The sequence below is a fragment of the Heteronotia binoei genome, chromosome 5 (assembly GCF_032191835.1).
Source record: "Heteronotia binoei isolate CCM8104 ecotype False Entrance Well chromosome 5, APGP_CSIRO_Hbin_v1, whole genome shotgun sequence".
NCBI classification, from domain to species: domain Eukaryota; kingdom Metazoa; phylum Chordata; class Lepidosauria; order Squamata; family Gekkonidae; genus Heteronotia; species Heteronotia binoei.
The window spans coordinates 84,866,329-84,894,272 of NC_083227.1; the positions used below are offsets into that span (position 1 = coordinate 84,866,329).

Here is a 27,944-nt window from a genome sequence, read left to right on the forward strand (position 1 = left end):
AAGCTTTGAAAAAATTGTGTTAAGGCAACATTAAGCTCTACTAGTCAACTGGCATGATATTCTACTCCAGTGACTCCCACATGGAAATCTATACTTTAAGAAACTAGAAAGCTATATGTGCAAGCCTTGCATTAGTATCTCAACACAAAGATCTATTTCTACCAGGTTTTGTATTAAATCAAAGCTATCTGGTCAGATCTTGAAGACAACACACATACATTAAGCAATTTACTTCTCCATGAGGTCAAACTGTCAATCTTGGATTTACGAAGTTATCAGCTACCTAAACCCTACGTCAAATATTATTTTCTATGTGAAACTATATGAAGTGCCAGAGTTCAAAAATGCAAGTCTTTAATCTTTTCTTCATTCCCAACAAGTCAATTTTACAAGATCCGCCTACCTGTGATTTTGGCAGTAAATGGGCTTCCTGGGATGTGCTTGTCATTGTACTTCACCAATATGCTGTAGTCTCCTGGAAGCGTTGGCAGGTATGTGACTGTACAAGTGCCATCCTTGTTATCAATGCAACTGATCTCTGCTTTTGAAGGCCCTTCAATTGCCAAGTCCAAGCCACCTATCAAAATAGAAAGATGCTACTGAATGTTTTTCAATTCACATTTTTGGAGATCAGAAGAGACATTTGGGGAGGGATCATGGTTTGTTGGTAGAGCATCTGATTGACATTACAAAAGGTCCCAGGTTTAACCCCTGGCGTCTCCAATTAAAAGAACTAGGTAACTGGTGATGTCTCAGATGCCTAAGACCATGGGGAACAGCGTGAAAAGACAATACTGCCCTTGATGGACCAAGGGTTTGATTCAGAGTAAGGCAGCTTCATGTGTGTTCAAGTGGTCAGTACTGAATTTAACATTTAGATTAAGAGCTATTTGTTGTTCCAGATGTGTGCGACATTTCTGCAAAGAGCAATAAGGCTTGTCTTCTACACTAAGAAATTATTAATTATTTGAATAAATAGAATAAGATTCTCTTTATTCTTTAGAGAGCAAGCAAGTCACTTAAAGGAAATCAGTATGAATCTTTATATCAAAATTAATCAGCATTTCTTCTAGGATATGGAACAGCAGCAAGAGCACTGCATTTGGATGAGGGAGCCTGACACATAAATACATGTTTAGCCATGAAACTTATTCTGTGGTTTTGGGAAAGTCTTCAGACTTAATGGGACATCATGGTGTCAGATGGAACAGCTGAAATGCAGAAAGCAAGGTGGAAAGTGCTACAGAAATACAGCTTAATCATATGAGATAGGCAAGTCTAGTTTTGCCAAGGACCGGGTTGCAAACAAAATTAGCAGTTTTGAATAGGTTTATGTGTGTCACTGATGTTGCTAAAAAAATGAAGCCAAATCAGTTTTAGCCACCCTACTACAGTCTGAGGTATTTGTCCTGCAATTCCAAGCATGTTTACTTGGAAGGTAATTTCACCTGAAATCATGGGATTTACCTCAACATAAACTGATTTCACATCAAGCAGCTAGACACTTACCTTCACCAGCATCTTCTGTGACTATGGTGAAAGTTGCTGGCTTGTTGCTTACACCATAGACAAGGCCAGGTCCATAAGCAGTCACATTTCCACTGTTGGGATAGTTCACATAGAACTGTAGAGGGCTCTCTGTAAAAAGGATCAGGGAGACATTGAGAAAGCACTTAAGGGTGAGTTATTTTAACATTTTGGTTGATTTGTATAAAGCCTCTCAAAATATGGAGAGAACATGAATGTGTTTGAGAGTATTCAAAAGTTTACAAAGATCTTTGTAACTCAGATCTTTGGCACTGCCCTTCAGCATTCCACAAATCCAGGAAAGTTTAAGCATTCTGTAAGAACCACTGTATATGGTATAAGGCAGGGGTGTCGAATTCATTTGTTATGAGGGTTGGATCTGACATAGGGTTGCCAAGTCCAATTCAAGAAATATCTGGGGACTTTGGGGGTGGAGCCAGGAGACTTTGGGGGTGGAGCCAGGAACAAGGATGTGAAAAGCGTAATTGAACTCCAAGCAAGTTCTGGCCATCACATTTAAAGGGACAGCACACTTCCTCCCATAGCAAATAATGAAGGATAGGGGCACCTTCTTTTGGGGCTTCCAGGTCCAATCGTTTTGAAACTTGGGGGGTAATTTGGGGAGAGGCACTAGATACTATACTGAAAATTTGGTGCCTCTACCTCAAAACTGCTCCCCCAGGGCCCCTGAAACCTCCAGATTAATTCCCCATTATACCCTATGAGAAGTGATCTCCACATAGGGAATAATGAAGTGCTCAGCAGACGTCTCCTTCCCACCCACCCCCACCCCGTTTCTGGCGACTCTGAAGCAGGGGATTGGCCTCTGTACTCACGAGTTCCTGCCAACTTCTTCACAGAGACACAGACACACCATCCCAAGAGGAAGCCTTTCAATTGGAGACTGAAGCCTCCGGAGATGCAAAGGCACATGGTCCTCCGGGGGTGGGAAGAGCCTGGGAAAGCGGAAGAACCCCTGCTGGGACCTGGGGATTGGCAAGCCTAATCTGACATAAATGAGACCTTGCCAGGCCAGGCCATGTTGGGCTGGGCCATGTGTATACCTATTTCAGATTAGGTAGCAGAGATATAAACTTTATAAAAGGCATAGGCAAACACAAAGTTTTTTGTTTTGTTTTTTTTAAAAAACCCTGCTTAAAACATTAGCACTTGCTGGTCTTAAAGGTGCTTTCTTTGTATTTCTCCCATGGGATCCAGGGAACTGGGCAAAGGAAGCTCTGACTCTTTCCTTCCTTCTCAGGAGCCTCAGCCAATAGAAGGAAGAAAGAAGGGCTTAGTAGCTGTGGGACTGAGAGAGCCTGGCAAAGCAAGCTCTGCCTTCCCCAGGGAGAAGACTCAGCCAATGGAGAAAACAGAAGTTTCACTCTGTAGCTCCTGTGCGATTGAGCAAGCCTGGCAAAGCAAGATGTGATCCAGAAGGAAGTAAGAGGGAGAAGGAAGCAGGTGACAGCCAGTTGCTCGGGGGCCTGATTCAGTCCCCAGGCTGCATATGTGACACCTCTGGTATAAGACTTGATATACTTTGGGGCATATTGCTCAGTTTTCACATGCCTTTCACCATTTACACTGATTCTTTTCACAGATTAAAGCTTGGGGAAGAACGCCGAATATATCGCACACACTACATAACTTCTTTTTCAGTTCATCAGTAGTATTTCTCACTAAGTTAACTTAATTATAGGTTGCAGTGTGGTGCTGGAAAATTTGTGGTCAAATCCATTTTAAATCTGGCAAACACTGTGACACTCACTAAGAATTCCCACGGTCTTCATTCCTGGCAAAAGCCACATACACAACTCACTGTATTCATGGTGAAATGCACACAAAATTATAATTGAGTTGCTCCTACAATGTATTTGTTATCAGTTTGCACTCACCTGGAATATGGTTACCTATGTACTTGATGTGCATTTCATGCAACCCAACTTCAACAGGAGCATATCTAACTGTTACTGTGCCATCCTTGTTGTCCACAATTTCTGGGGTAGCAGTTTTCCCTGAAGGCATGTGAACTTCCCCTGGAATAACAGAAGGATTACATTGGAAATGCTCAAAACTACTTCCCAAAAGCAAGGCCCTCCATACTCCAGCATTTCCATACTTAATCTTGAATGGTCCTTCTGTCAAACACTGCTCAGCAGATGCATTTTTAGCAGGCCATAAGGATAGCCCTGCATTTCTTGCAAAATATTTATAGAACATTCTGCCCCCTATTAAGGCCTTGGCGTCACAAAAATATCTGCTCTTTATGCAGTGGCCATAACTGAAGTTCTTACATAAGCCATCTGCTTCAAGATGAAGAAACAGGCACAGTTATAGTCTTTCAGGCAAACAGAGCATTTATTGAGATGAACCTAATAAGCTACTTGATGGCAACCTATTATTGTAGCCACTTTTTGCCATCAAGTCACACCAATTTATGGCAACCTCAGGATTTTTTCAAAGCATTCTGCCTGCCTCTTCACAAAAAACCTAGTATTTCTTGAGGGTCACTAATTCAAATCCTAACCAGGACCAAGCCTGCTTAGCTCCCAAGATCAGGCTAGCCTAGGCTATCCAGCTCAGGGCATGCAACTATTCTAGCCATGCAATCAATATAAATCACCTCTTGGTTATGTTTCACTGATCAAACCTTTCCCCTGTCAAACACGGTGAATTTAGAATGCTCTTGAAGGTATTGGCCAGAACAGTGCACTTCATTCTGCTGTGGAACAGATGACCACTAAGCAGCTATGCCAAGAGTAGTAGTCCCTAATTCTATTTGGGCCAAACAACAGTGGAGGTTTACTGAAGAATAATTTTAAATTAATTTATTTCTTTCATATGAATAAAATATAATTCCTCTATGGAAAACATGATGAGTAAAATAAGAATTCTATAGAACTGCAGGCCAAAGTTATTTACCAGTTATTTCTCCTTTTCTAACTGCAAAAGGAATGACCATATCAAAGGGTTTAAACCCTACGCCGTTTATGTCCCCAGGAACGTAAGGTTCTTCTGTGACCTAAAACAGAAAAGCAAAATACATAATATGCCACCAATAGGAAGTAATCTGTGCTTGACTAATTAGAACAATTCAGACAGTTGTATTCAGAAGACAGATATTCAACTGCAGAGGCCAACAACATGGAAATTCACACCCATAAGACAACCATTCATGCTTGAAAGTGAAACAATACTATTCAATGAGAATGCTTTTAAAGACACAAATGGAGCATATAATGAAGATGCAACAGACTTTGTACAAACACAGAGCAGTGCCATCTGAAAGATTAAAACTGGTCATGGTCTAGAGGAAAGTTGTTTTTGAAGTAACACAGAAACCAGGACATACAGCCAGAAAAGTTATATTCATCAATTATTTTGCCACAATCCCACTGAAGTCCAGAAGATGTTGTCTGCCATTTTATGGGAGAACAATCAGATATGTAATTTTTAAAAGGAAGCAAAACCACATTTGCCTTTAAATGATTGTAATGTTAGAAGTTGTTTGAGAAGTTGTTAGCACAGCAATGAAGGGAGGTTTTGAATCAAATCTGAACCCCACAAATAGCATTTTGATCAGTGATAAGATATGACCAAAGGAAAGCAAGCATAAGCAATCCCAAGAGGCAGACCATTTCTTGAATGGAATATGGAAGGAAGTGTAAAAAACTGTGTACCCAGGGATGGAATCCAGGGGGACAGGCTGCATTTAGTGGCTCCTGAGATAATACTGCAACTTCATCTGTATCTGTAGCCTGGTTAGTGGCAAAAAGTATAGTTTAAGAAACGCCTACTTCATATATTTCATAAAGACTATATCATAAGGCAGATTAAGTTATCTGGACAACTCTGGGGTGTATCTTATCCTTCCATAAGCAAAGCAGTAGCACAAACCATGTCAGAAGTAGCATGCCAAGTAAACCACTGCTCCACAGGAAAAAAAAACAGTTAGCCCTGCAGTCCCCTGCGATGTTTCAGAATGAACAACATGGTTCACCCCTTTCCTGTTTCTCACTTCTTTCAACAATCATACCACTCTCTCCTTAATGGAAGGGCAAGTATCAGCAGGTATTTAAAGGTATCTGCATTGCCAAGTGGCACCTTTCTGAATAACCAGATTCAGATTTGGATAACTAGTTTCCAAAGAGGAAGACCTCACTAAACTCTTCCTCAGTCCACTGCAATAATTTGTCTGAAAGTCCAATGTTCCTTAAGAATACAGCAAGAGCCATGCTGGATCAGAACAGCGGTCTATCTAGTCTGGCATCCTGTCTCATACAGTGACAACTAGTTCCTCTGGAGATCCAACAATGGGGCATAGAGGCTGAGGCTTACCCCTGATATTGCTTCCTGCCACTGGACTTCGGATGCCACTGAAAGTAGAGATTCCCTTTAGTCTCCCTGGCTGGTAGCCACTAATAGATCTGTCCTCCATTAATGTATCTAATCCCCCTTTAAAACTGTCTATTCCTGTGGCTATCACTATACCCTCTGGCAGCGAATTCCACATTTTAATCACTCTCCTTGTACAGAAGTATTTTCTATTGTCCCTCCTGCATCTACTACTCATCAGCTTCATTTGATGCATTCAAGTTCTTGTATTTTTGGAAAAGGAGAAAAAATGTTCCAAATGCGGTCACACTATAGATTTATACCAGGACATAATATTGGCCATTTTATGTCCAATCCCTTTCCTTTTTTTCTTGAAAAAAAATCAGGAAAAAATAACAAAGCAGAAAAACTGAAAACCCAACAACTAAGTAATATTCTTTAAACATGAAGAAAAAATAAATATAAGACAAAATTGTAAGTGGTGGTAAATCTACACACAAGTTTCTATAAATGATTTCCAATTATCTAAAAACAAGTTTATATGCAATTGCCATCTATATGCCATGTGTTCAAATGTTGATAGAGTTCTAAAGTCCTCAATCTATTGTGTTCAATCCCTTTCCTAATAATCCCTAACACAGAGTTTGCCTTTTTCACACTGCTGCACACTGGGTTGACACTTTCATTGAGTTACCTACTATGACCCCAAGATCTTTTTCCTTCTCAGTATCAGCAAGTTCAGACCTCATTAGCCTATACTTGAATTTGGGATATTCTTTTTTGACCCAAAGTGTATAACCTTACACTTACCAACACTGAACTGCATTTGCCACATTGTCACCCACTCACCCAGTTTGTGGAGATCCTCTTCAAACTCTTCACAATGAAGCATTGGTTTTCACCATCCTGAATAGTTTTGTCTCATCTGCAAACTTGGCCACTACACTCCACATGTTCCAAATAATTTATGAGCAAATTAAACACTGACCCCAGTATTGATCCTTGTGGAATCCTAGTGCCTCCATTGTGATATTTATTCCTGCTCTTTGCTTCCTATTATTTAACCAATTTTTAATCCTCTTATGCCATGACTGCTAAATTTACTCAGGATTCTTTGGTGAGATACCTTGACAAAGTCTTTGGAAAGTCCCAATACATAATCCCCAAGTACATAATGTCCCATCTAGTTCCAACTCTTAACTATATTGAAAGAAGGTAATCTGGAAGAAAAATCTGGATTACATTCATGGTCCAACAGCCAGACAACATTCCTAACTGGAATTACATGCAGACTAATACTTGTCTCTATCGTAGATCCACAGTTGCATAACAGGACATCCAGTAGTTTATAGGAGAATGATATTCTAATAGTAATCAGAAACTGGTGGTCCAGGGATAATCTGGCTCCCAGAACAATGCTGCCCAGTAACCAGAGACAAGGGAAGCAACTGTTCTGACAGCAGCAAGGAACTCACTGGTGTGTGTGTGTGTGGGGGGGGGGGAATCTTTGCTCCTCACCTCTCAAGGCATTCCCTGCAGCCAAAAAGCCTGGTTACTAATCAGAATTTAAAAACCTATTTTTCTTACCATAACAGTGAAGGGGCTGTTTGGAATGTCCACCCCACCAAAGCGGACATAAATGACATAGGTTCCTGGTTTAGCAGCTGTGTAATAAATGTCGTATGTCCCATCTTCATTTTCGATGACCTCTGCTTCAGCTTCTGCACCATCTGGTGTCAGGACAGTACATGTCACTTTACCCTTCCCTGCAGATTTAGCATCTACTACAAAGCCAACTTCTTCTCCAGTTTTCACAGTTGCTGCAATACCAGGACCTGGAAGGGAATCAGCATCATAAGGGTTAGAGCAGCCCTTCACATTCTCAGCCAAGTAAAAGGGATGCTGTTTCCTTTTGGAACTCTACATCATTAAACATCACAGCCAAGCTAATCGCAGCTCTGAAAGAGGCAAGACAAGGCTCTGAAATGTTTGCAAACAAGCAAGCCCACACACTGACCTCACTTCAAACTACAGCTCAGGTGTTCCCTGCATGTGAAAGTAGAAAAATTAGGAGGCTGCACCGAACTGCAGCAGTCATGTTTCATTTCTTGTGAGTTAGGCATTCCTCGCCAAACAGTTTTACTGCAGCCTTTAGAGATTACTTTAGGATGTACATCCAGAGGCACTGAAAGCATTCTAAGGCAGAAGTCAAGGAGATTAACTAGTTATTTTACAGGAGGCTAATGCTTTGGGAAAGGAGGTTTATTCTGACACAGACTATTCTGGTATGGAGAACCACTAGTACAGTAGTAGAAGTTCTTACATACCTTCACTAGTCTACCTTTTGTCATACCCACAGGGTTTACTCATCTTCATTTATGTTAAAGGTCCCTATTAACCAGCTGCCATGGGAGTTTACAAAAAAAGACGAATACACCCTGTAGTGACTTTCTCCTTTTGAATCTTTTATGCCAACTTAATCCTTACAGCTAACCAAGGATCACATGGCAAATGAGAGATAACTAACACATGTATGTAGACACTGTTTTAGTAAAGAGGTCTGCAGGAAAATTTTAATTCTTCCCACTCAAGGCATGAGGTTATGCTTTCCCATAAACTCCACAAGTTCCTGAAGCAAAGCTTTATATCAGGCAGTAACTACTACAGAAGTCACCTCTGACCTCAGGCAGGCAGGACGCCTTACAGCAAGGGAATGGTACACTCGCTGCCCTTTAGCTTTACTGTTTCAACTTGTCCTTCTGTGTATATACAAGACTGGCACAGGCTCTACAAACACAGCAGAAGTCAAGAGATTGAAGTCCGCTCTCAGCATCTTTTGCTTTGCTCATCCAGTAGGAAAGGGGGCCATTTTTGTCTTAACTGTGCAACAAAGCTCCCACTTCACCAAAACCATTTCACTTTCTCAGTAGCATACCACACTGCCAAGATGCACACCTTGATTGGTTTTAAAAGCCACTGTGTGGGCTACCCTTGATTGCACAGCATGCTGAACACAGACTGTACATAAACTGCAGACTACTGCAAGTTCTGTTCCAATCATGAGGCAGGAACAGCAAGCACTGTTTGTTTTAGCCCAGTTCTTACAGAGTGTGTTAGTGTGAAGTTTGTAGAAGGGTTTTAATACAATTTGCCTAATTCCTATGCACTAGGCTCACTTTTTACTTAAGCAGTGCCAGGGAAGTTGGAGCAAGGGATGAAGGACCCTACCTGTTGCCAGGCACTTGCTGGCATCTCCTGCCGGTGTTACCCGGATTCGATATGGAGAAAGGGGAATATCATCCCCACCATATTTAACAGCAACTGAATAGCGACCAGTCTTGTCTGGGATATAGGTTACAACATACGTCCCATCATTGTTGTCATGGATGTGAGCCTTCTTTGGTTTGCCTTCTTGGTCCTGTGTGTCAAAAGTGAAGCCACCATTAAAGGAGAAGCAGGCTGAAATATCTGAAGCCCAGAAGAGTCTCCAGATAAATTACGGATATTAAAGTTTTTGAAGAAGATTCCATAGCTGAGACACCAGAGGCTCATTTATGATTTACACTGGAATGTTGCATGACAGGACTGTTACTACCTATGAAACACTCAATGAAAAAAATATCTTATGGGAATGTACTGTAGACTCTGGGTCTTGCAAAAAAGTAATGCACGGAGTGCTTCATGTGCCAGCAAGGAATGTGCAAATGACTTGTGGTTCTGGCCAGTGTTCCCTCTAAGCTGTGAAGTCCTGTGAGCAAAAATTCAACTTTTTGAGCTACTGGCATTAAAGTTGTGAGCTACTGATAAATCAGTGTGCTCAGGGGGCATTCTTCCTGAACAGGCTGAACTAAGACAAAACTTTGTGAGTCAGAGGGTAAAAAACTGAGCTAGCTCACATGAACTCAGCTTAGAGGGCACACTGGTTCTGGCATAATGCACTGGCAGTTGCCTGTCAGTTCCCCTCCCCCCCACACACACACTTGCAAAAAGTCCCAAAACATTCAGAACATCAGTCCATTTTTAGTAAGGACCATTATTTCTTTGAGTACACAAAGCCACCCTTAAATATAAACTCACAACATTCTTAGGAGGTTGGACCAGATGACCCTGGAGGTCCCTTCCAACTCTATGATTTTATGAAGATACTTGTCCAATGACACTCTTGTAGAATAGCTTGATGTTGCCAGACAAATTCTATGGGGATATCTATAATAGCTATGTCAGCAATTGTTTGGATATGAGAATATTCAGTAGTCTCTAAAATCTAAACTACTATTTTGCTTGCTGTAATCTCTTCTGTAAAGTGGGGTGTGGTTTGTTTGTTTTTGGCACTACTGTTAATTAGAGAAGAGATGCAACATGCATTCAAATGCTAAACAAGCTGATTTGTTTCACTGCAGGTGTTAATATACATCTAAAACCAGTGTCTCTGCTGCAAGATTTTTTAAAAAACAAAGCTGCCCTAAAATAGAGCACAAAAGGCAATGATTATCTCCAAAGCATGTACTGGACCCTTGTGAATACTTCTAAATATGGTGGAAACTGCTCACTAGCCTACTAAAGTACTCTGAAAAGCCAAGAATTGCTTACATTAAGCATTTTTATCATTACATCCACCGCATCCTTTTCCAGGATACACAAGTTTTGCCTGAAAGTAATTCAAAATAAGTCCACTGTAGTGCTCTTGCTATATGTTGCCCCCCCACACACAAAAAAATGTAATAGATACTTTTGAGAAAAGTCTTGGGGCAGTACCCTATGGAGAGCTGATCTGTCTTAGACCAACTTTAACGTTTACTGACTACCTACAACACATCAGTAAGCAGTACCATAGCTATGTTTAGAGACCCTGTTCAGAAAGTAGCCACATTTAAGTAAAACCCGTTAGAGATAAGATGGCTTACACTTATGTTGACTGAAAGAAGTCCTTGGCCTGCATCTTTAGCATCGACAGCAAATTCAGCAGGCACACTGGCTGGAATTCCATAGGAGCTGAGGCCTGGCCCATTAGCAGTCACTTTACTGGCATCATATGTTGGAAGCACCTTGACTTTGAAAGGACTATTTAAAAGGAGAAGAGTGAATTTCCCCCACAGCAATTCACATAATTATCCATGAACTCAGTAGACATCACATTGCATGACAGTGATGCATATTCAAGGTTACACAATCCTGAATATTTACACAACTGACACTGCATTAACTAGCATATGCACAATGTTAACTGTTCATGTGCAGGAATCAGGATTAGAGGAGGGGAAAATACCTGTTGATCCATTTCTATATTACATAAACAAGCTCTAGGCATTGGAAGATTCTGTAAGCACACAACATTTATCATTTTAAACTTTTTAAAATTAACTTTCAACTTTCCCATGAACACTTGGGGGGAAAGTGACGCTAACAGACCTTTCGTTGTAAAAAGGCAACCAACGCCAGATAGAGTTCTACTGGCCATCTTCCTAAAGCCTTTCTGCTTTGTTCTACCCCCACCCCAGCTAAAAAAACAAACTGAAATTCTTACCTTCGAGGAATCTCTTCATCTGCATATTTTACCGATACTGTGTATGGTCCCTCTTGCATTGGTGTGTATGCCACTGTGTGAGTGCCATCACCATTGTCAACTACATTAACTGGTTCTGCCAAGCCTAAACAGGGGGAAAGGTGACTTTTAAAATAATTTACTCAGCTACACTTCCACTGAAACATCAGTATTAAAGCAACACTGCACAAGTATGCACACACTCAATTTAAATCCTTGCAAGCAATCTGTACAAACATCTGTGTTATGGCCTGATCAGGCAAGCCAATTATCCCTATCATCCCTAGTCTGTTACCTCACCAATTACAAGAAGAAATAGCAAGCAGGCCCTTGGCTGGCTCAGCTCCAATAACTATAAGCTAAGAGCCCCTATTAGAAGATGGAACAATTTGTTGTTCCAAAATTAGAGAGCTGTTTAGGTCACTTATCAGGCATACTTAAAGATTCCAGAATCAGGACATAAAGTTGTTTTACTATTAGATGAGGCTCTGCATCTAATCCACTTGGTAAGTGTAAAATATTGCTTCAGTTATGCTTCATCCATTTTCCTGAATGACACATTTGAGAAGATTAAAACTTTACATGCACTTCTAGGTATTCCTTGATCTGCTAGATCAAGATTTGGAGAAAGGCCTACTTCTGAAAGTCTAGATACATGGATTTTTATACCTACAGCCATTCCAGAGCATTAGTTACAAACCTGAAACTTAACTTGTGATCAGACATACAGTTAATGTCAGGAGACAAAAAACAAACACATATTAATCAAGCAAGGCATGTAGGATGGACAGAGGAGTAACCACCCAGCAGCAGAGAAGCCAGTGAGAGCAGAGCTCCAACTGCCAATAGGAACAGAATCAGTTAAGAATTGACCTTGGAATTTCAATTGTTGGAAGATGTCAGCTGAAGGAGAAATGGATAAGGATCAGAGTTTTAATTAAGGCTCCTTATAGTGTGGGTAAATTAAGTGTAGAAGGTGTTCCTAAGACAACCAGTGGTTACAGAGTCAGACTATGATCCAGCAGATCCAAGTTCAAATCCCCACTGTTCCATGGAAGCCTGCTGAGTGACCATGGGCAAGTCACAAACTCTCAGCCTGAAGTACCTCACAGGGATGTTGCTGGATTAAAATGGAGAAGGGGGAAAATATCATAAGCCACTCTGAGTCTCCACTGTGAAGGAAAGTGGAGTATAAATTAAGCAAACACAATAAGAAAAACTAGCAACAGGGTGTTGTGTTTTGTGCAATAAACTTATCAAAACATGTCTGGGAAAAACCGCTCCTTGGTAATAACAATTTGGTAACAGAAATTACATCTCTGCTACCTAGTTAAAATGTTAAATCAAGCTAGCTTTGGATACTCTTCTTAAAAAGAATATTTTGTCTGAAATTTACCTGATATCACAGCGGTCAGTTATAGGCTTGGGAGAGTGTCATATCCAAGTCAAATTCTATCCCAAAATATTATTTCCAATAACCCCAGTTCAGTGGGAAAGTGACAAGCTGTAGGGCAGTTACTAGTTAGGTGAAGTTTCTAAAAGTTTCTCCTCAGGGAACATCACAGCATGTTTTAGCAGAGAAGCACTTAATTGGAAAATTAGTAGTGCAGCCACAATGCAGGAAAGCTTAATTGATAGAAGCAATTTATAGCTGTAAAGCTTTTAGAGGATTTCTTGTAAGCAGAGATAATTAGTGAAAGTTCAAACCTGTCTCATTAGATTCACCCTGTGGGTCACCTTTAAAGAACTCTGAAATTGCTTTCAGTGGACTGCGCCATGACTGGGAATCCGTCTCATCAGCTAGAATTAAAAGACTGTTAAGTATCTGAACAAGCACCTCTAAGTTGTCCCTTGTGAGAGATGTTTAGTTTGGGATAATACAGCAAAGCTAAAACAGTTATACATGCAACAACCATGTTAGTTCCAACTGTCACATAGCTTTATTTTGCAATTAGAGTTTCTAACTCCTTGATGGGGCCTGGAGATGTCCCAGAATCCAGTTTAGACTAGAAAGTTCAGCTTTCCTGAAGAAACTGGCAGCTTTGGAAAGTGGACTCTGTCATTATGCCCTACTAAGGTGCCTCCTCTCCCTGGGCTCCACCCCCAAATCTCCAGAAACTTCTCCATGTAGAGTTGGCAAGCCTAGTTGCAGTATATGAGTAGCTCCAGAATTTGAACAATGCTGCTTCTTCCCTACCACCACCACTCGAACTAATTCCTGGCCCCAGCAAGGAAGAACTTCAGGACACCCAAAGCTTTTAAAGATAAAAATTCAGACACATGAATTTGTTCCTGAATTTTCTAATTTTAAACTCTATGAATGCTTGCCAAATATTATACTGGCATCAAATATTTGATTTCAGCATTTGGCAGCATTAATAGATGACATGAAACAGTTCAGTATCAGACTAAATACTATAACATGCCAACTATCTTCCCAGTATTGAAAAGCCAACACATTAAATAGGAAATACTGAAGTTATTCACCATTAACAACATGCTAAAATTGAAAGGGATACTACATCAAACGTTCATGTTCAGCAAGTTTCATTCCAAGGTTTGTTTGGGGAAAAAGAAGAGCCCTGTGGTGCCTTAAAGACCAACAGAATTACTGTAGCACAACTCCACATAAAATCAGTCCTTAGATGGCAGCAAATCAAATAAATTAATTGGCGGTGTGGACTTTAGTCCACAAACACATATGCCATAATGTTACCCTTATGGACCTTTAAGACTAATACAGCTAACCTTTGAATTCAAAATTCAGATGTTCAGTTTGAAGTTACTCCATTACAAATATTTACTGAGTTTTACTCCAAATAGCATTAAATCTACTCTTGCTGATGTTTTTGTCAAATACAATGACATGCCAACTCTTAAACACTGAACTAGCTATTATAATAATTATTTTAATAAGGCTGCATGACTGCATCTGGGCCACACCACACAATCTTTTGTCCTTGGTTGTCATGTGTAGCATAAGAACTCAGTCTGCAGTCACAGTTTGGCCAGATAATTCAAATCACTGAACATTGGCTGAAAAAGAGGAAGCGCCTCTGCCTATTCAGGTTTTTTCCTCTCATTCCTTTGGACTAGGTTGCTCTTGCCTGGCTTGCTTCCCTTAGCCTGAAGGCCTGCTCCATTATTTTCACTAGCTCCTCAAGAATTAACATACTTGAGCGAAAGGCAGTCAGGCATCCTCATCCACAGTTGACTCCTGTGCAACATTTGGCCAGCTCAACAAACAATTGAGGGCTTCATCCCCATCTCAAAATCCCATTGAACACATTCTCAGGTTCAACTAGGTGATGCCAATACTTATTTTGTAGAATACATAGTACAGCTCATTTATTAAATTAATATCTTTTAAGCTCTAAACTTTTTGGCCTGCACATACTTTTGTAGTGGCACATCAGTCTCTTAATCATTAACTTCAACACACAATTTAAACTATACACTTGTTGGTGAGATGACTACTTATTGCTAGCACAAGTTAATCACATGACCATCATATGAATGCCTCTTCCAATTCCCAGTACTGTGAAAATCTCTATTAATTCTATATGAACATATGAAGCTGCCTTATACTGAATCAGACCCTTGGTCCATCAAAGTCAGTATCATCTACTCAGACTGGCAACGGCTCTCCAGGGTCTCAAGCTGAGGTTTTTCACGCCTATTTGCCTGGGCTCTTTTTAGTTGGAGATGCCAGGGATTGAACCTGGGACCTTCTGCTTACCAAGCAGATGCTCTACCACTGAGCCACCATCCCTCCCCTAAAATTCTGCTTCCCCCACAGGGTTCACAAATGTCACATTTGGGAGAAGCATCTTGATCCTCAAAGATTCAACCTTTTGAACTAGCAATTAATACTGAAATGTTACCCAAAAAGATATTCAGGATGGCATACTTGGCTACTTTATATCTAGCACTTCTAATTTGCCAAAGAATTTAAGTAAGCGGTACATTGAAGTGATGTCATTTATATACTTCAAATCTGAATATGACAAAAGTAACCACACATTCAGAAATATGTTTCAATAATAAGTCAGGCAAGGAACATATTACCTCTGGGTCCTGTCACCATAACGTCAAGAGGTGCAAATCCAGCCTTGCTGGTATCAACGGTAAAAGACTGAGGAATTTTGGCACGAACTGCTGTTCCCAGACCTGGTCCAGCAACTTTCACTTTGCAGGGGTCAATGACATCTTTCACAGGAACTCTGAATGGACTACCTGCAGATAACACAGCAAATGTTAACAGTTGCACACAGATAGGAGAGGCGTTTGTTGTAGCATCCACTCTCAGCAGCACAGCCCTTGGGGGCCCAACTAATGATTATTCAGGCAGGAATTGGGGTTAGTAGACTTCATTTTCACCTGAGGATAGAAGTCTCATGAAGTGCCATTCGATGACTTGGGCTGTGAGATTTCAGGGAATACAGGCCTGGAAGCCTGATGAGAAGATCAGTTCCTCCAGCTTCCACCAAGCCTCATCCTCCCCTAACAGGCTATTGCTAAAGAAAATGGGGCATCATGGAAGCATTGACTATCTCTGTATCTGCTAGTAATAAACATCTGGGGTGGGAATTTAATTCACAGTGATACATCATATTCAGTCTAAAGCCAGTCTAACCAAAGTCCATTTCAGATGTTTCTAACTTCAAGCCAGTTCATGGAAAGTGATCTCTTACAAGCTTTGCAGTCACCAGTTGCTAGTTATGTTGTAGTACTAGATACTCAAGCCTATTTGCTTAATCTCCTCAATTCTGCCCATTTGTAGTCAGCTCTTCTTTCTAAAGCATAACCCATTTAATCCTCAAAAGCCTTGTGAGGTAGGGTAAGCAGAGACTTTACTACCATCAGGGCACATCCACAGGGTCTAGTCTATTTTAAATGGAGTCAGGAGTTGTTTCAAACAACGTGAAACCCGCCCCCCCCCCCGGAAAAAAAAGTTTTACCCAACACTTTGATAGGTGTTGCCTTTAAGGCTGTTAAAATGTTTTAAATGACTGCCTCACATATTAAGCTTTGGCTTGCTAGACAGTCATTTAGGTCTCCGCGATACAGAAAGTTTTGACAGTTTCCTAGCAATGAAACTGTGATGACCACTAACCTGTAATTAACTCTTCAACAATGAAGCCCTGAGTTTAGAAATTTACATAATCCAAACAGCATTTGATAGACATAGAGATTACAGCAGCAGCTATCCTATGTGTTACTAATTGACTGGAGTCATTCACAAAGAAAAAGCTTTTAAAAGCAAGCTTGTTCCTAACTCCAGATTCAAGTTTTTCTGGTATCAGCCCCTGATTTTCTCATGTATTCTAAATAAGATTTTAATTACATATTTATCATACCCTCCTGCAGCAGATTCTACACACTGTCCTTAGTTTTCCTCTTTCTCCAGTTTATTCTTGCAACTAGTCATCCACTTTTGGTTACATGTCCTGTCTAGAGATGGACAAGAACTGGAAAAATGACGGTTCATCCCAGTTTGTGAGGTCACACGAACCATGAACATCCCTATTTACCAAACCAGTTCAGTTTGTGAGGTTTTGGGAAAGATCAAACCAAGGTCAGCAGAATGGAGGGGATGGGGGGAGATTCTGCAAAAACCATTTAAAGGGAATGTTCTCTTTAAATGGCTTTTGGAAGTGGGCACCACACACATGTGGAGTCCAAGCAGCTGGACTTGACTCACGAATGGCACCCACCTCCAAAAGCCATTTAAAGAGAATGCTTGAAAGCGGGGGAGGGGAGCAAAAGTGATTGCTGAAATGGCTTGCATCTATTGCAAACCATTTCAGCAATCCCTCTTGCTCCCCCTTCCACCTCCCAGCATGAACCCCATGAATTTCTGAAACCTTCCATTTCCCAATGAACCCCTACAAACCTCTAAAACCATGTGGAGGGTTGTGGATAGGGATGAGTATGAACCTTCAGTTCACAAACCATGAACTGGTGATGTTTATACTAAATTAGGTTCATGATGAGGTTCGTTTCCGTCCCAAGTCCTTTCCCTCTACTAGAGCTTTAATGGAAAATTATTAATCTTCATGTCATGAAGAGTCCTTCAACTGCCAATTCCTACCCAAAACCTCAATTAAAGGGAAGGGACATTTTTCTCCAGACCTGTTTGCAACCATAATTCTGGTTCACGACTTACTAAGGGTTTGAACCCAACTATTCCTAGTCTACAACACCTTGAATATTAATCCTTAGGAGATCTAAGGCCTTACCAGGGATATGTTCTCCTCCATAGGTTATGTTGACATCATAGTCTCCTGGAGCATATGGAATATATTCTGCACTACAACTGCCATCTTTGTTATCTTTACAGCTTATTTTGGACTCTGATGGCCCTTCAACAGTTATCCCAAGACCACCAATGCCAGCTCCTCTGTGAGAGAAAAAGAAAGATGAAAGCCACTGTGCTTATATTGTCATAATGTTTTGTTTCCTTACGCCTGATTTGCCAGGCTTCTATAACTGCAACTAAGTATGCATGTTACCTCTAAACGGCACCATTTGTCAATTAAGCAGTGGACAAGCATAATTTAAACCTTTAATACAGGTGAGTCTTAGTGGTGACATCTTTAGCTTAACTTATGGAATGCTGGAGTGACATTAAGCACAAATTTTGGTCTGCCATCCAGGAAAGCTGTCAAGAAACAGTATCAATTTCAGTGGGTAGCCATGCTGGTCTATAGCTGAACAGTTAGAATTGAGTCCAGTAGCATCTTAGAAACCAACAAGACTTTCAGGGGTGTAAGCTTATGAAAGTCAAAGTTCCCTTTGTCAGACAATGCATACATCATAATTAGCCATCCTGTCAGTGAAAACATTTGTAGCAATGACAGGAGTGGTTTAGAGTTTTATGCTCTTATCTCATGGCACATCTGTTGGGCAACCTTACTTAAAAAAAAAAAGTGCAACACATCCAGTCTAAATATTGCTGCTTATCAGGTAGTATGACTTAATTTCCCATGTGAATATCTCACAGGGAAAAAATGCTTACCGAGTGACAACGGTAAACGGATTTGGTTTATTGGTGAAGGCTTCTTTTAGCCCAGTTCCTTCAGCCAGCACCCGAGAAGGATGACAACCTTCAGTGACATCAACATTGAAAGGACTGTTTGGAACAGGCACATCATCATAGGTCACTTCAACAGTGTGAGGACCTTCAGGAAGAAGGAGAAGAGTTATTAGTTTGGAGCACTCTGAATGGCCGTAAAGCAGTTTAGACTAGAAGCAGTGCTCTTTGCCCCAAGAGAACTGAGTTGTTAGCCTTTATACATTAACTTCCATATATGTCAGTAATCTCATCCCCATTTGGTAGCATGTCTTCAGGGTTAAGTATCTTGCATTACACAGGAAGCAAGAATCCATATTCTACCTGTTTAGTTGACAGAGTTACTGCTTAGTAAAATCCATTCCCCCATCCTTCCAGAAACCACAAATTAGAAGCATTTACCTCTTTCATATGGAGTAAACTCTACCGCATATGTCCCATCAGCATTGTCTTTGATGAGGCAGTCTGTGGAAGCCCCAGAAGGATTTACAATTTGAGCTCCAATATGGTCTCCACCAGTTTTGGTTAATGGTCTGGCATCTACAGTGAAATCTGTTGCAGCTTCACGGAAGACATCTGTAAAGGTTTTGAAGAGCTGCACTGAACAGAGCCATGATTGGTGTCTACATATGTATACTTCACTGAAACTGGTTCTGCCATTCCATTACAAGTCTTGACAAACACACCTGCCTACCCACTTTCTAAGAAAGCATGTATCTAAGCATACATTCTGTAATCCAACATGTGACACACATCCATAACTTTATTTCATAGCACTCCATGGAAATTGCCTTTAAGCAGATTAACAGTATACCTACCTTTCCCTTCAATTCCTGGTCCAAACACTTTGATTTTGCTTGTGTCTACAGCTGGATCAACTTTGACCCGTGCAGGAAAATTTGGCACTGGCTCTCCTCCATATTTCATCTGGAGTGTATGCATACCAGCAGAATGAGGCACGTATGTAACTGCATAGGTTCCATCCTTGTTATCCTGAACTTGAACATCAGCTTTAGAACCAGAATCAGACATAGCTTCCATATCCAGCTTTCCAGGACCAGCTTCTGAGCAATCCACATTTAGCAAGCCAGCTTCACCTACTTTACCATGCTCAAGCCCAGGGCCTGTGGCAACTACTTTTGAAGCATCAAATGGAACTTCAACATCTGCTTTAAAGGGGGAGCCAGGAATATGGACTTCTTCAAAAAGGATATTCACAAGGTATTCACCGGATTTAGTGGGTAGGTAAGAGACTGAGCATGTTCCATCACCATTATCTGAGCATTCAATTTTAGCTTCACATGGCCCTTCCACAGTTAACCCTAGGCCACCTGTTCCAGCTCCTTTGGTATCTATTGTGAATTCTGCTGGTTTTCCTACAAGGCCACCCTGAAGTCCTGGACCATAGGCTCTCACCTAGAAGAAGAATAAATTGAAATACTTCCATTAACCAATTTCAGTCACTCCTTTAAGCAGCCAGACAGCACTTTACCCCAAGTTATCAGTATGCTATTTTCTGCTTAAAGGATACTGACGTGGCATAGTTTGCCTCATTAGCCAACTTCCACATCTTATCAAATTGATTCTCATTAGTCTAATTGATTTTGAAAGTAAGAGGGCACAGCTAATTAGTGCAAATCCAGGAACAAAAGCAAGAGCACTCACATATGAGTCATTGTTAGACAATGAATCCCAATATGTTACATAGTGATTTTCAGTTAAATTATCTCAATGAGAAACATGTAGAAAGAAATCAGCTCATTGGTCATGAGTCATATAAAGCTCAACATGCATTCAAGTAACCTATATGCTTTTAAGCCATGACTCAATACATGTTTTTGAGATATGATAATTATCTGGAAAAATCAAGGGGGAAACAGGGTTACATGTCTTGCTGCAAAGTCTAAATTGCAAGAATTTCTAAGATATGGCTACGACTGTTGATGATGACCTTGCACACTTAAATCTGGACCACAGTCACCATCTTCATCAGTCTCCAAAAAAGAAAACAAATGTTAATGCCTATATTCACCATATTGTTTAAGAAACTACATTCTGGTAGATTTAGAAGCATTTAGCAAAGGGTTTCACTGACTTACTCTAACCTACCGTAAGCAATGAGAACCAGATTCTGTATTAAGCAAATCTGAGAACTGCTGAAAGCTTATTAGCTCTTTTCCATGTTTTTAAATCTAAAAAGTTATATAAAGAAGTAGCTTAATACACATTTTATGCTGTTTTTCCATACAACTTAGGGTCCCCAAGGCGATAAAGCAAAGTCATTAAAAACAGCATTTTAAAGTACATAATATAAATCCATGAGAGCATCCCAAGCAATATGAGCTCCATCTCATTCCATGGATCAGCAGTTAGAAATGTCCTTACCTTGGATGGATCAGGTGGTAGAGTAGCCTCCACAGAATAAGGACTTCCTGGTACTGGATTACCATCGTAACTTACATCAACAACATAAATGCCTTCTTCCCTTGGGATGTACTTTGCAGAGCTGCACTCCTTGCCCACAACCGGCTCCACTAAGCATGGTAAAGCTTTCTGGGTTGGGCCAAAGATGGCCACATCAAGTTTTCCCTGTCCACCAGCTCCTTTTGTGTCAATCAGAAATTCTTGATCCTTCCCTACTTCAACTCCTTTAAGAAACAAAGCAGCCTAATCAGCAAGTTCTCTTTCAAGTATTGTAGGCAGGGCTCTTTTTGTAGAAAAAGCCCAGCAGGAACTCATTTGTATATTAGGCCACACACCCTGACACCAAGTCAGCCAGAACTGTGTTCCAGCTCAAAAAAAGCCCTGAGAAATCCTATTGTCTCCTTTAGCAAACTTTGAGAGGAGCTTATCTACAGTTAGGTCCTTCAGTTCCCCAGGGGGTTTTCTGTAGAAAAAGCCCAGCAGGAACTCATTTGCATATTATGTCATGCCCCCTAACACCTAGCCAGCCGGAATTGCGTTCCTGTGTGTTCCTGCTCAAAAAAGTCCTGATCAGAAGAAATACAGCTATTAAAGTATTTTCTTATTCCAAACATTTAAGATCTATATCCCCAAACACTCTATATAGCCTTTAATTTTTTAAAAAAAGTAATGGATACTATTAGTAAGAATAGCTTCAGCAGACTGGCAGCTTTGAGTATGGGTGTTTAAACCAGAAGTTGCCTGCTTCAACAGATTTCTTATCAGGAAAGTGTTTTCTTTGTACGGCTTTAGTGTTACTAAATACCTCAGTTGCATTAAAAGGAACTTGTCAAAAATATCTAGCCAAAATTGACCTTCAGTGCTTGAATGAGCAAAGTTCACTGCAAGTATTAGCCTTAAACTGGCTGCTCTCTGCAAAGCAGGCATACTGATTATACTTTAATATATTAAACATTTGTATATAATATGCCAGTTTGGTGTAGTGGTTAAGTTTGCGGATTCTTATCTGGGAGAACCGGGTTTGATTCCCCACTCCTCCACTTGCAGCTGCTGGAATGGCCTTGGGTCAGCCATAGGTCTCGTAGTTGTCCTTGGAAGGGCAGCTACTGCAAGAGTTCTCTCAACCCCACCTACCTCACAGGGTGTCTGTTGTGGGGGGGGGGGTTAAAAGAGATTGTGACCTCTGAGATTCAGCATATAGGGCGGGATATAAATCCATTATCATCATCTTATGCTCCTTCATATTTCCAAGAACAAATTGGCTATGGTTCTAAATTCAAATGCCTAGTGGTAGATTGACTTTTACTTTAGATCACCCAATCTAGCTTACTGAGTTGCCACAAGTTGGAAGCAACTTGATGGCACTTAAAACATGTACACAACCTATTTTATTACGCTAGAATTGTATTCAACTGCTCATTTGTTTTCTAATTTCCACCTGATAAAAGGTTCAGATTAGACCAGCTCACTTACTGTTTTCCAGGCCATTGATTTTAATTTTGCTCAGGTCAAGTGGAGCTGCAACACCCACAGTGAATGGACTCTTAGGAATAGGATCTCCACCGTAGGTCACTAGAACTTTCATGTTACCCTAGAGAGGTTAAGCAGATTAATATTTCCTGAGACCAATACTAGCAGCTCAAATGTCAATACCTTGATATCCATTAAGTATTCCTCAACTTCCCTTTGTACATTCTTATGAGTTAGGCAGGTGAAAGTTTTACCTTAATTTCAGGTTCTTTCGATTTCCCACAGTACACAAGTACATAATAGCAAAGCTACCTTAGTAGGAGAAAGCCTAACTGGCAAAGAAAGTAAATACTTGTACAACTTCAGAACTTATGCATGGCTATATGATACTGTAGGCTTTGGCTAGGACACTGGGCTTCTCTGATGAGTCTTAGCTGATAATCCATCTCCTTGTGCATGTTTGACCAACTCTACTTTCAGTTCATTCTTAACCTGCTCTGCTGAAATACATTGTTCTATAAAATTCCTTGAACAGCCAGTTATTTCCTCATTAAACTGAAGGAATTGTTTTGCATATTATTCAAGAATCAAGAAACACATTTGAATTAACTGAATTTGGAGGTACAGTTAATTGTTCTACAAAACCAAGCTATGGCTTTATACCAATGAAATATGTACTAATATCTTGACAGACACCCATGCCCCAAATATTCTTATTTTAGTCATTTAAGCCTTTACTGTTACAAATTACTAAAATAAAGGTAATTGGCTAGGAGCTCCATTTATGATTCAAAGTCTTGGTGAAGGTTTTTGGTTTACACAGGTTTACTTGTGAATCTACATAGCTTGAGCCCAACAGACTGAAGCTATACAGATCTAAATGCACTGCAAACAATAAGAACTTCCAGATGCTGAAGTCAACACCAGTTCCATGCATCATTTACTTTTCAGTGCTCACATTTACCAAGTCACTCTGACTGCTAGTGTCTGAATTGCACTAATTCTCACCTCTCAAGATGCATGGGCTTCATTTTATTGCTTCTGTGTAGAAGATTAATTAGGTGCCAAGATACAAATAGTGTTCACTGCCTAGAAACTGCCAGGCAGCCATCTACAAAATTCCCATATGGGTGCAAGATTAATGCCTCCAGGATCTTTGGGCTGCCTTTGTTCCTTTTCTGTGGAACACTAATAAACCAGAGGGAACAGAAAAGGCTATAGAAAGGACACTTTGAAATTCAGATTTTTGTCAGACTACTTGGGAATGGGCCAACAAAGCATAATGTATTAACTTGCCATGACTAAGGTGTGTATCATATTGCAGTTCCACATCTTAATTCCTTGGATAAGAGTTGGAGAATGAAGGTTAAGTTTTCACAAGGCTCTGAGTGGTTTGATAGCTAGTATTTGTCACTGCTGTATTTACTATTAGACAGAGTAAAGCCTGTAATATTTGTTTACTCCACCCCTTTAGTTAATCCTGTTCATTTACCCTTCCCCCAACAGAACGCTTGCCAGGTCAGCCTCAAAAATACAGATGTACATATGGTGCATTGCTCAAACACAGCGGTATTTCTTAACAGTAACACCACCTATTATAATTTTCAGTCCCTGACAGAATGTTGGCCAAGCGCCTTCATTCAGCTTCCTGAATTTATCTCTAGTTCCTTCATCTAAGTGGGAGCCCAAAGGCTAAGTTACAGAAGTAATGCAGTGTAGTACAGCTGGTCTATACAAGTAACACACAGAATGAGGTGGAAGAAACCAGGATTGTGCAACTTCAGGCCACAGGTACACAGTACAAAAAGAATTCTCAGTATACTTAATCCATCAAGGAGAGATTTTGGATAACATTATGGTAAGTCTACCAGTTTACTGCAAGCAAAGAATCATGTACTATAAATTTGTATCTGCTTGAGTTAACAAGATTTGAGTTCATGAAAGAATATTACAGGTAGAAAATGACAGTTGGGTCATAAAGTGAGGGAGGGAGAAGGAGTCAGCAGGCTCATTTGATATACTGGAAAAAGGTTACAAATTCCAAATAAATTGATACCAATTCTCTTTTCACTAGGTATTGACTAAATGTATATTCTATTTTAATTGCATACTTTATGGACTCCTATTTGGTCTTAAGTCACTCATGTGGAGGCCTGGGCCTTTTTGGGCAGGCGTCAGGAAGATAAGCATTCAAATTCCTACAGGAACAGCCAAGATCCCACCTGGGGAGCAGGGTACAAGCAGGCAGGTGACCCTGCAGTGATTTCAATAATTCACTCACTGACATAAATAACAAACCTATGCCTAATATAGTCCAACCCAGAATTCTACCACCTCTGTAATGGGTAAATTGGCTTTTTAGCTATGAGTACAAGAGTACTACCAGTTTAGAAAACCTCAGAACTCACAAGCATCAACCTACATGTGTTACGTTTTCTAGTAGGCACATTTGCTGAGAATGAACCAATATTTAAGAAACAAGACAAACACACCCTGCATTTTCAAAGTGCTGCAGTACACAGCACCACTGTTTCAGAAGTCATAAAGGCCATTTCCATCTATACCTGCCAATGTTCATGAGAATTGTGCCAGAGACAGCTGGCACCAGGGATCCTGCTATGAAGATCCAATTAAAGCAGAGTCATGGCAGTGCAGATATTTAAAATTTGTTTGGGGTAGAAAGGAGACTCAACAGGTCCCTGCCAATATGAAAGGCTACAGGATGTAGTTTGAGAGGCCACCTTTTGGCAAGACACATACCAGATGCATAGCACCAGAAGCTAAGCTAAAGCCAGCTCTTAAGATGTACAAGAGTTCTGTGGAGGATGTGGCAACTGTTCTGGAATAACCTGCCAAAAGAGGTTTGATTTTACTTTCAGTTGGAAGAGGGTTTACAAATGAATACCACTCAGAAATACATAGCTATCAGCAACAATAACAAGACTTTCACAGTTGCTGAATATGCAAGCTAGATATGACAATTTGGAACAAGAGAACAAAATAATTGCACTTTGGGGGCACTTGCTTAGTCAGTCAAGTGAGTTGACTGTGCCAGTAGCCTTGCTCTCTTTAATAGAAAAATGTTGGCAACATAATGTAGGAGTCCTAGTTTGCCATTTTATGCCATGTGAAATTTGTCGCTGTTCATTATGGAAAAGCCCACTATCCACCTTCACATGAAAACCTACCTGCTGTACTGGAGTGTATTTTACAGTGTGGGAATAGTCGTAGTTATCAATGATGTCCAAGTCTTTGACAACATCTTCAGCATCTACCAGAGGTCCATGGAACTGAACATCCAGAGGAGCTTTCCCAGCACCTTTCGTGAATACAGTGAAGTGTGTTGGCTTCCCATTTTCTACACCTAAGTAGAAAATGCAATTGAGATAATCTGTCACCCTAAGAAGATGACCCACATTTTTTTGTGGGTGATGCGCTAAAGATACAAGAGCCAGTTTTATCCCTTCAACTCTCAAGCTTAGTATTCTAGTATCAATCCTAGATGCAAGTTGGCATTTTACAATCACCCTACAGGTAGACTTCAGAAACTAAATTGCAAGAATAAAAATGGTAGAAAACTCACCAGTTTTACTTAGCCCGGGCCCTTCAGCTTTCACCTTGCTTGCATCATGTGAGGGTTCTACTTTCACTCTGAAAGGACTGGTTGGGATTTCCTTTGAGACAATAAAACTCAGTTGTAATGCAAACAGCAATGTAGCTTACCATTAGAAAGTAATGCAGAGCAAGTGGATTAGCTCAAGAGTCAGTGTGTTACAGAAGCCCTTCTTTCCAACAGATATATTACATTCTTTCCTCTTCCATTCTATAAACAGCTACCACAATAGCAAATTGTAAAGTATCTCTTCTCTTCCAAATAAGGGACACTATGTCGGCTTCCTTTCTATGTCTTAATTTATCGGTAGCCAGTAGTACTGTAAAAACCATTTGAATAGTTTTAAAGTTGTGAACACTGTTTATATGAATATTGTTGTCACCCACTTTGAGCTCTGTTGCACAGGGGAAGGTGGGCTATAAATTGAATAAATTACTGCTTCCCCTCTAAAGAAGGCACCAACATTAATTAGTAAAATCTATCACAGAACAAAAGTCATTTGTATTTTGTGTTGGACTAATGACACCACAGAGTTAAGTTTTTTCTAAGACTTCATGGTAACATTTTGTTCTATTCAGTCCAACTTGGGTTTTAAACATGCCAACTTACAAAAAACACATCAAAAGTTCAGTGGCCATTTAAGCAATGTCAGTGTGATTTCATACCCCAGTTGTGACAAGCAGAAGTTTGAGCTTGGCTTCATTTTCTGTTGGCAATGTTCAAGTAGCGTTCTTATTTCCTGTTCTGTATTTTTACAGTTTCTCAGTTTACCCGAAACTAGAGGGGGTTTTTTAGAGTTCTTGTTAGAAAACTAATACCATCATATAAGCCAGAACTTACTAAATACATCATCCTTACTGTAACATCTATTCATTAGGAAAAGTTTCTAAAGAAAAAGCACACTTTACAGACTTAAAATTAACACAAATATTTGAATAGGCCCAGAAACCTCTTTAAATCACACGGTAATCAAGCCTACAGCAAGCCTACATAAAAGTAGTTTTAGACAGTAACTCAAAGACACATTTAGTAATCTGATTAACTCTCTAGCCCCAATTCCAGTCCCCTCCTGTGCACTACACACCTCTCCAGCAAACAGCACTTTGACCGTGTAGCGTCCAGCTGCAGGTGGCGTATATTTCACAGTGAATGTATCGTTAGCATTATGTATGATGTCAAAATCTATGTCTTGCTCTTCCTCATTTAGCACATGAGCATCACACTTAATGCCCACACTGACATCACCTAGAAGGGAAAAGAGATTTGTTATCCAATCATTTTTGCAGTAGTTCCCTCACATCACCACTTGTAGCTTAATCAGGGCTTTTCTTGTACAAAAAGCCCAGCAGGAACTTATTTGCATATTAGGCCACACCTTCTGACATCACCATTGTTATGCACAGGGCTTTTTGTAGAATAAGCTCAGAAGGAACTCATTTGCATATTAGGCCACACCCCCTGACACCAAGCTAGCCGGAACTGTGTTTCCGTGCGTTCCTGCTAAAAAAACCCCCTAAGCTTTACTAAGAGATAATAGCATTCTTAACCCCGTGCATAAAAAAACACGTCTTTCTGGATGTGTCCCAAGAAGGGAAAATTAACGAGTGATGCTCCCCTTTTACGGGAAGTGGGAAATTATGACAGGTTTGCCAAGAAACCAATCCAATAACATACATCTATTTTTACCTTCTCCTGCCTCTGTGCAGTCAACAGTGAAATGAGTGGGTTCATTGGCTTTCAGACCAGTTCGTTCCACACCAGGTCCAATCACTTTCACTTTGTGAGGATGACTGCCTTGTCCTATCTGGACCTAGATAGCACAATAGGCTTAAGTCAATTTGACATGCAGGGTATAAGATTTACTGAGATGAAACTTGCTCACTCAGTGCCTTAACTTTCATGCCCTACTATTGTCATGGCTTTCAACCTCATTCCACATTGTTTACCAACAAGAT

At 40.3% G+C, this 27,944-nt stretch overlaps 1 protein-coding gene across 3 annotated transcripts in view; it reads right to left on the minus strand.

Moving 5' to 3' along the window:
- The window catches only part of FLNB (filamin B), a 120,904-nt gene that overhangs the window by 20,059 nt on the left and 72,901 nt on the right, over positions 1-27,944 (minus strand). Inside the window, exons 15-35 of one of the 3 annotated variants that reach the window (XM_060239724.1) lie at positions 27,676-27,799; positions 27,074-27,234; positions 25,960-26,050; positions 25,565-25,740; positions 22,380-22,497; positions 20,868-21,130; positions 19,301-19,898; positions 18,885-19,058; positions 18,429-18,591; positions 17,650-17,810; positions 15,476-15,643; positions 13,115-13,207; positions 11,390-11,513; positions 10,770-10,926; positions 9,094-9,283; positions 7,453-7,700; positions 5,211-5,288; positions 4,453-4,552; positions 3,426-3,566; positions 1,510-1,638; positions 404-577 (exon numbers count right to left, since the gene is read on the minus strand). In XM_060239724.1, coding sequence (XP_060095707.1) covers positions 404-577; positions 1,510-1,638; positions 3,426-3,566; positions 4,453-4,552; positions 5,211-5,288; positions 7,453-7,700; positions 9,094-9,283; positions 10,770-10,926; positions 11,390-11,513; positions 13,115-13,207; positions 15,476-15,643; positions 17,650-17,810; positions 18,429-18,591; positions 18,885-19,058; positions 19,301-19,898; positions 20,868-21,130; positions 22,380-22,497; positions 25,565-25,740; positions 25,960-26,050; positions 27,074-27,234; positions 27,676-27,799 — 3,631 coding nt within the window. The remainder of the gene's footprint in view (positions 1-403; positions 578-1,509; positions 1,639-3,425; positions 3,567-4,452; positions 4,553-5,210; positions 5,289-7,452; positions 7,701-9,093; positions 9,284-10,769; positions 10,927-11,389; positions 11,514-13,114; positions 13,208-15,475; positions 15,644-17,649; positions 17,811-18,428; positions 18,592-18,884; positions 19,059-19,300; positions 19,899-20,867; positions 21,131-22,379; positions 22,498-25,564; positions 25,741-25,959; positions 26,051-27,073; positions 27,235-27,675; positions 27,800-27,944) is intronic. The other 2 variants (XM_060239725.1, XM_060239726.1) reach the window with 2 other exon arrangements.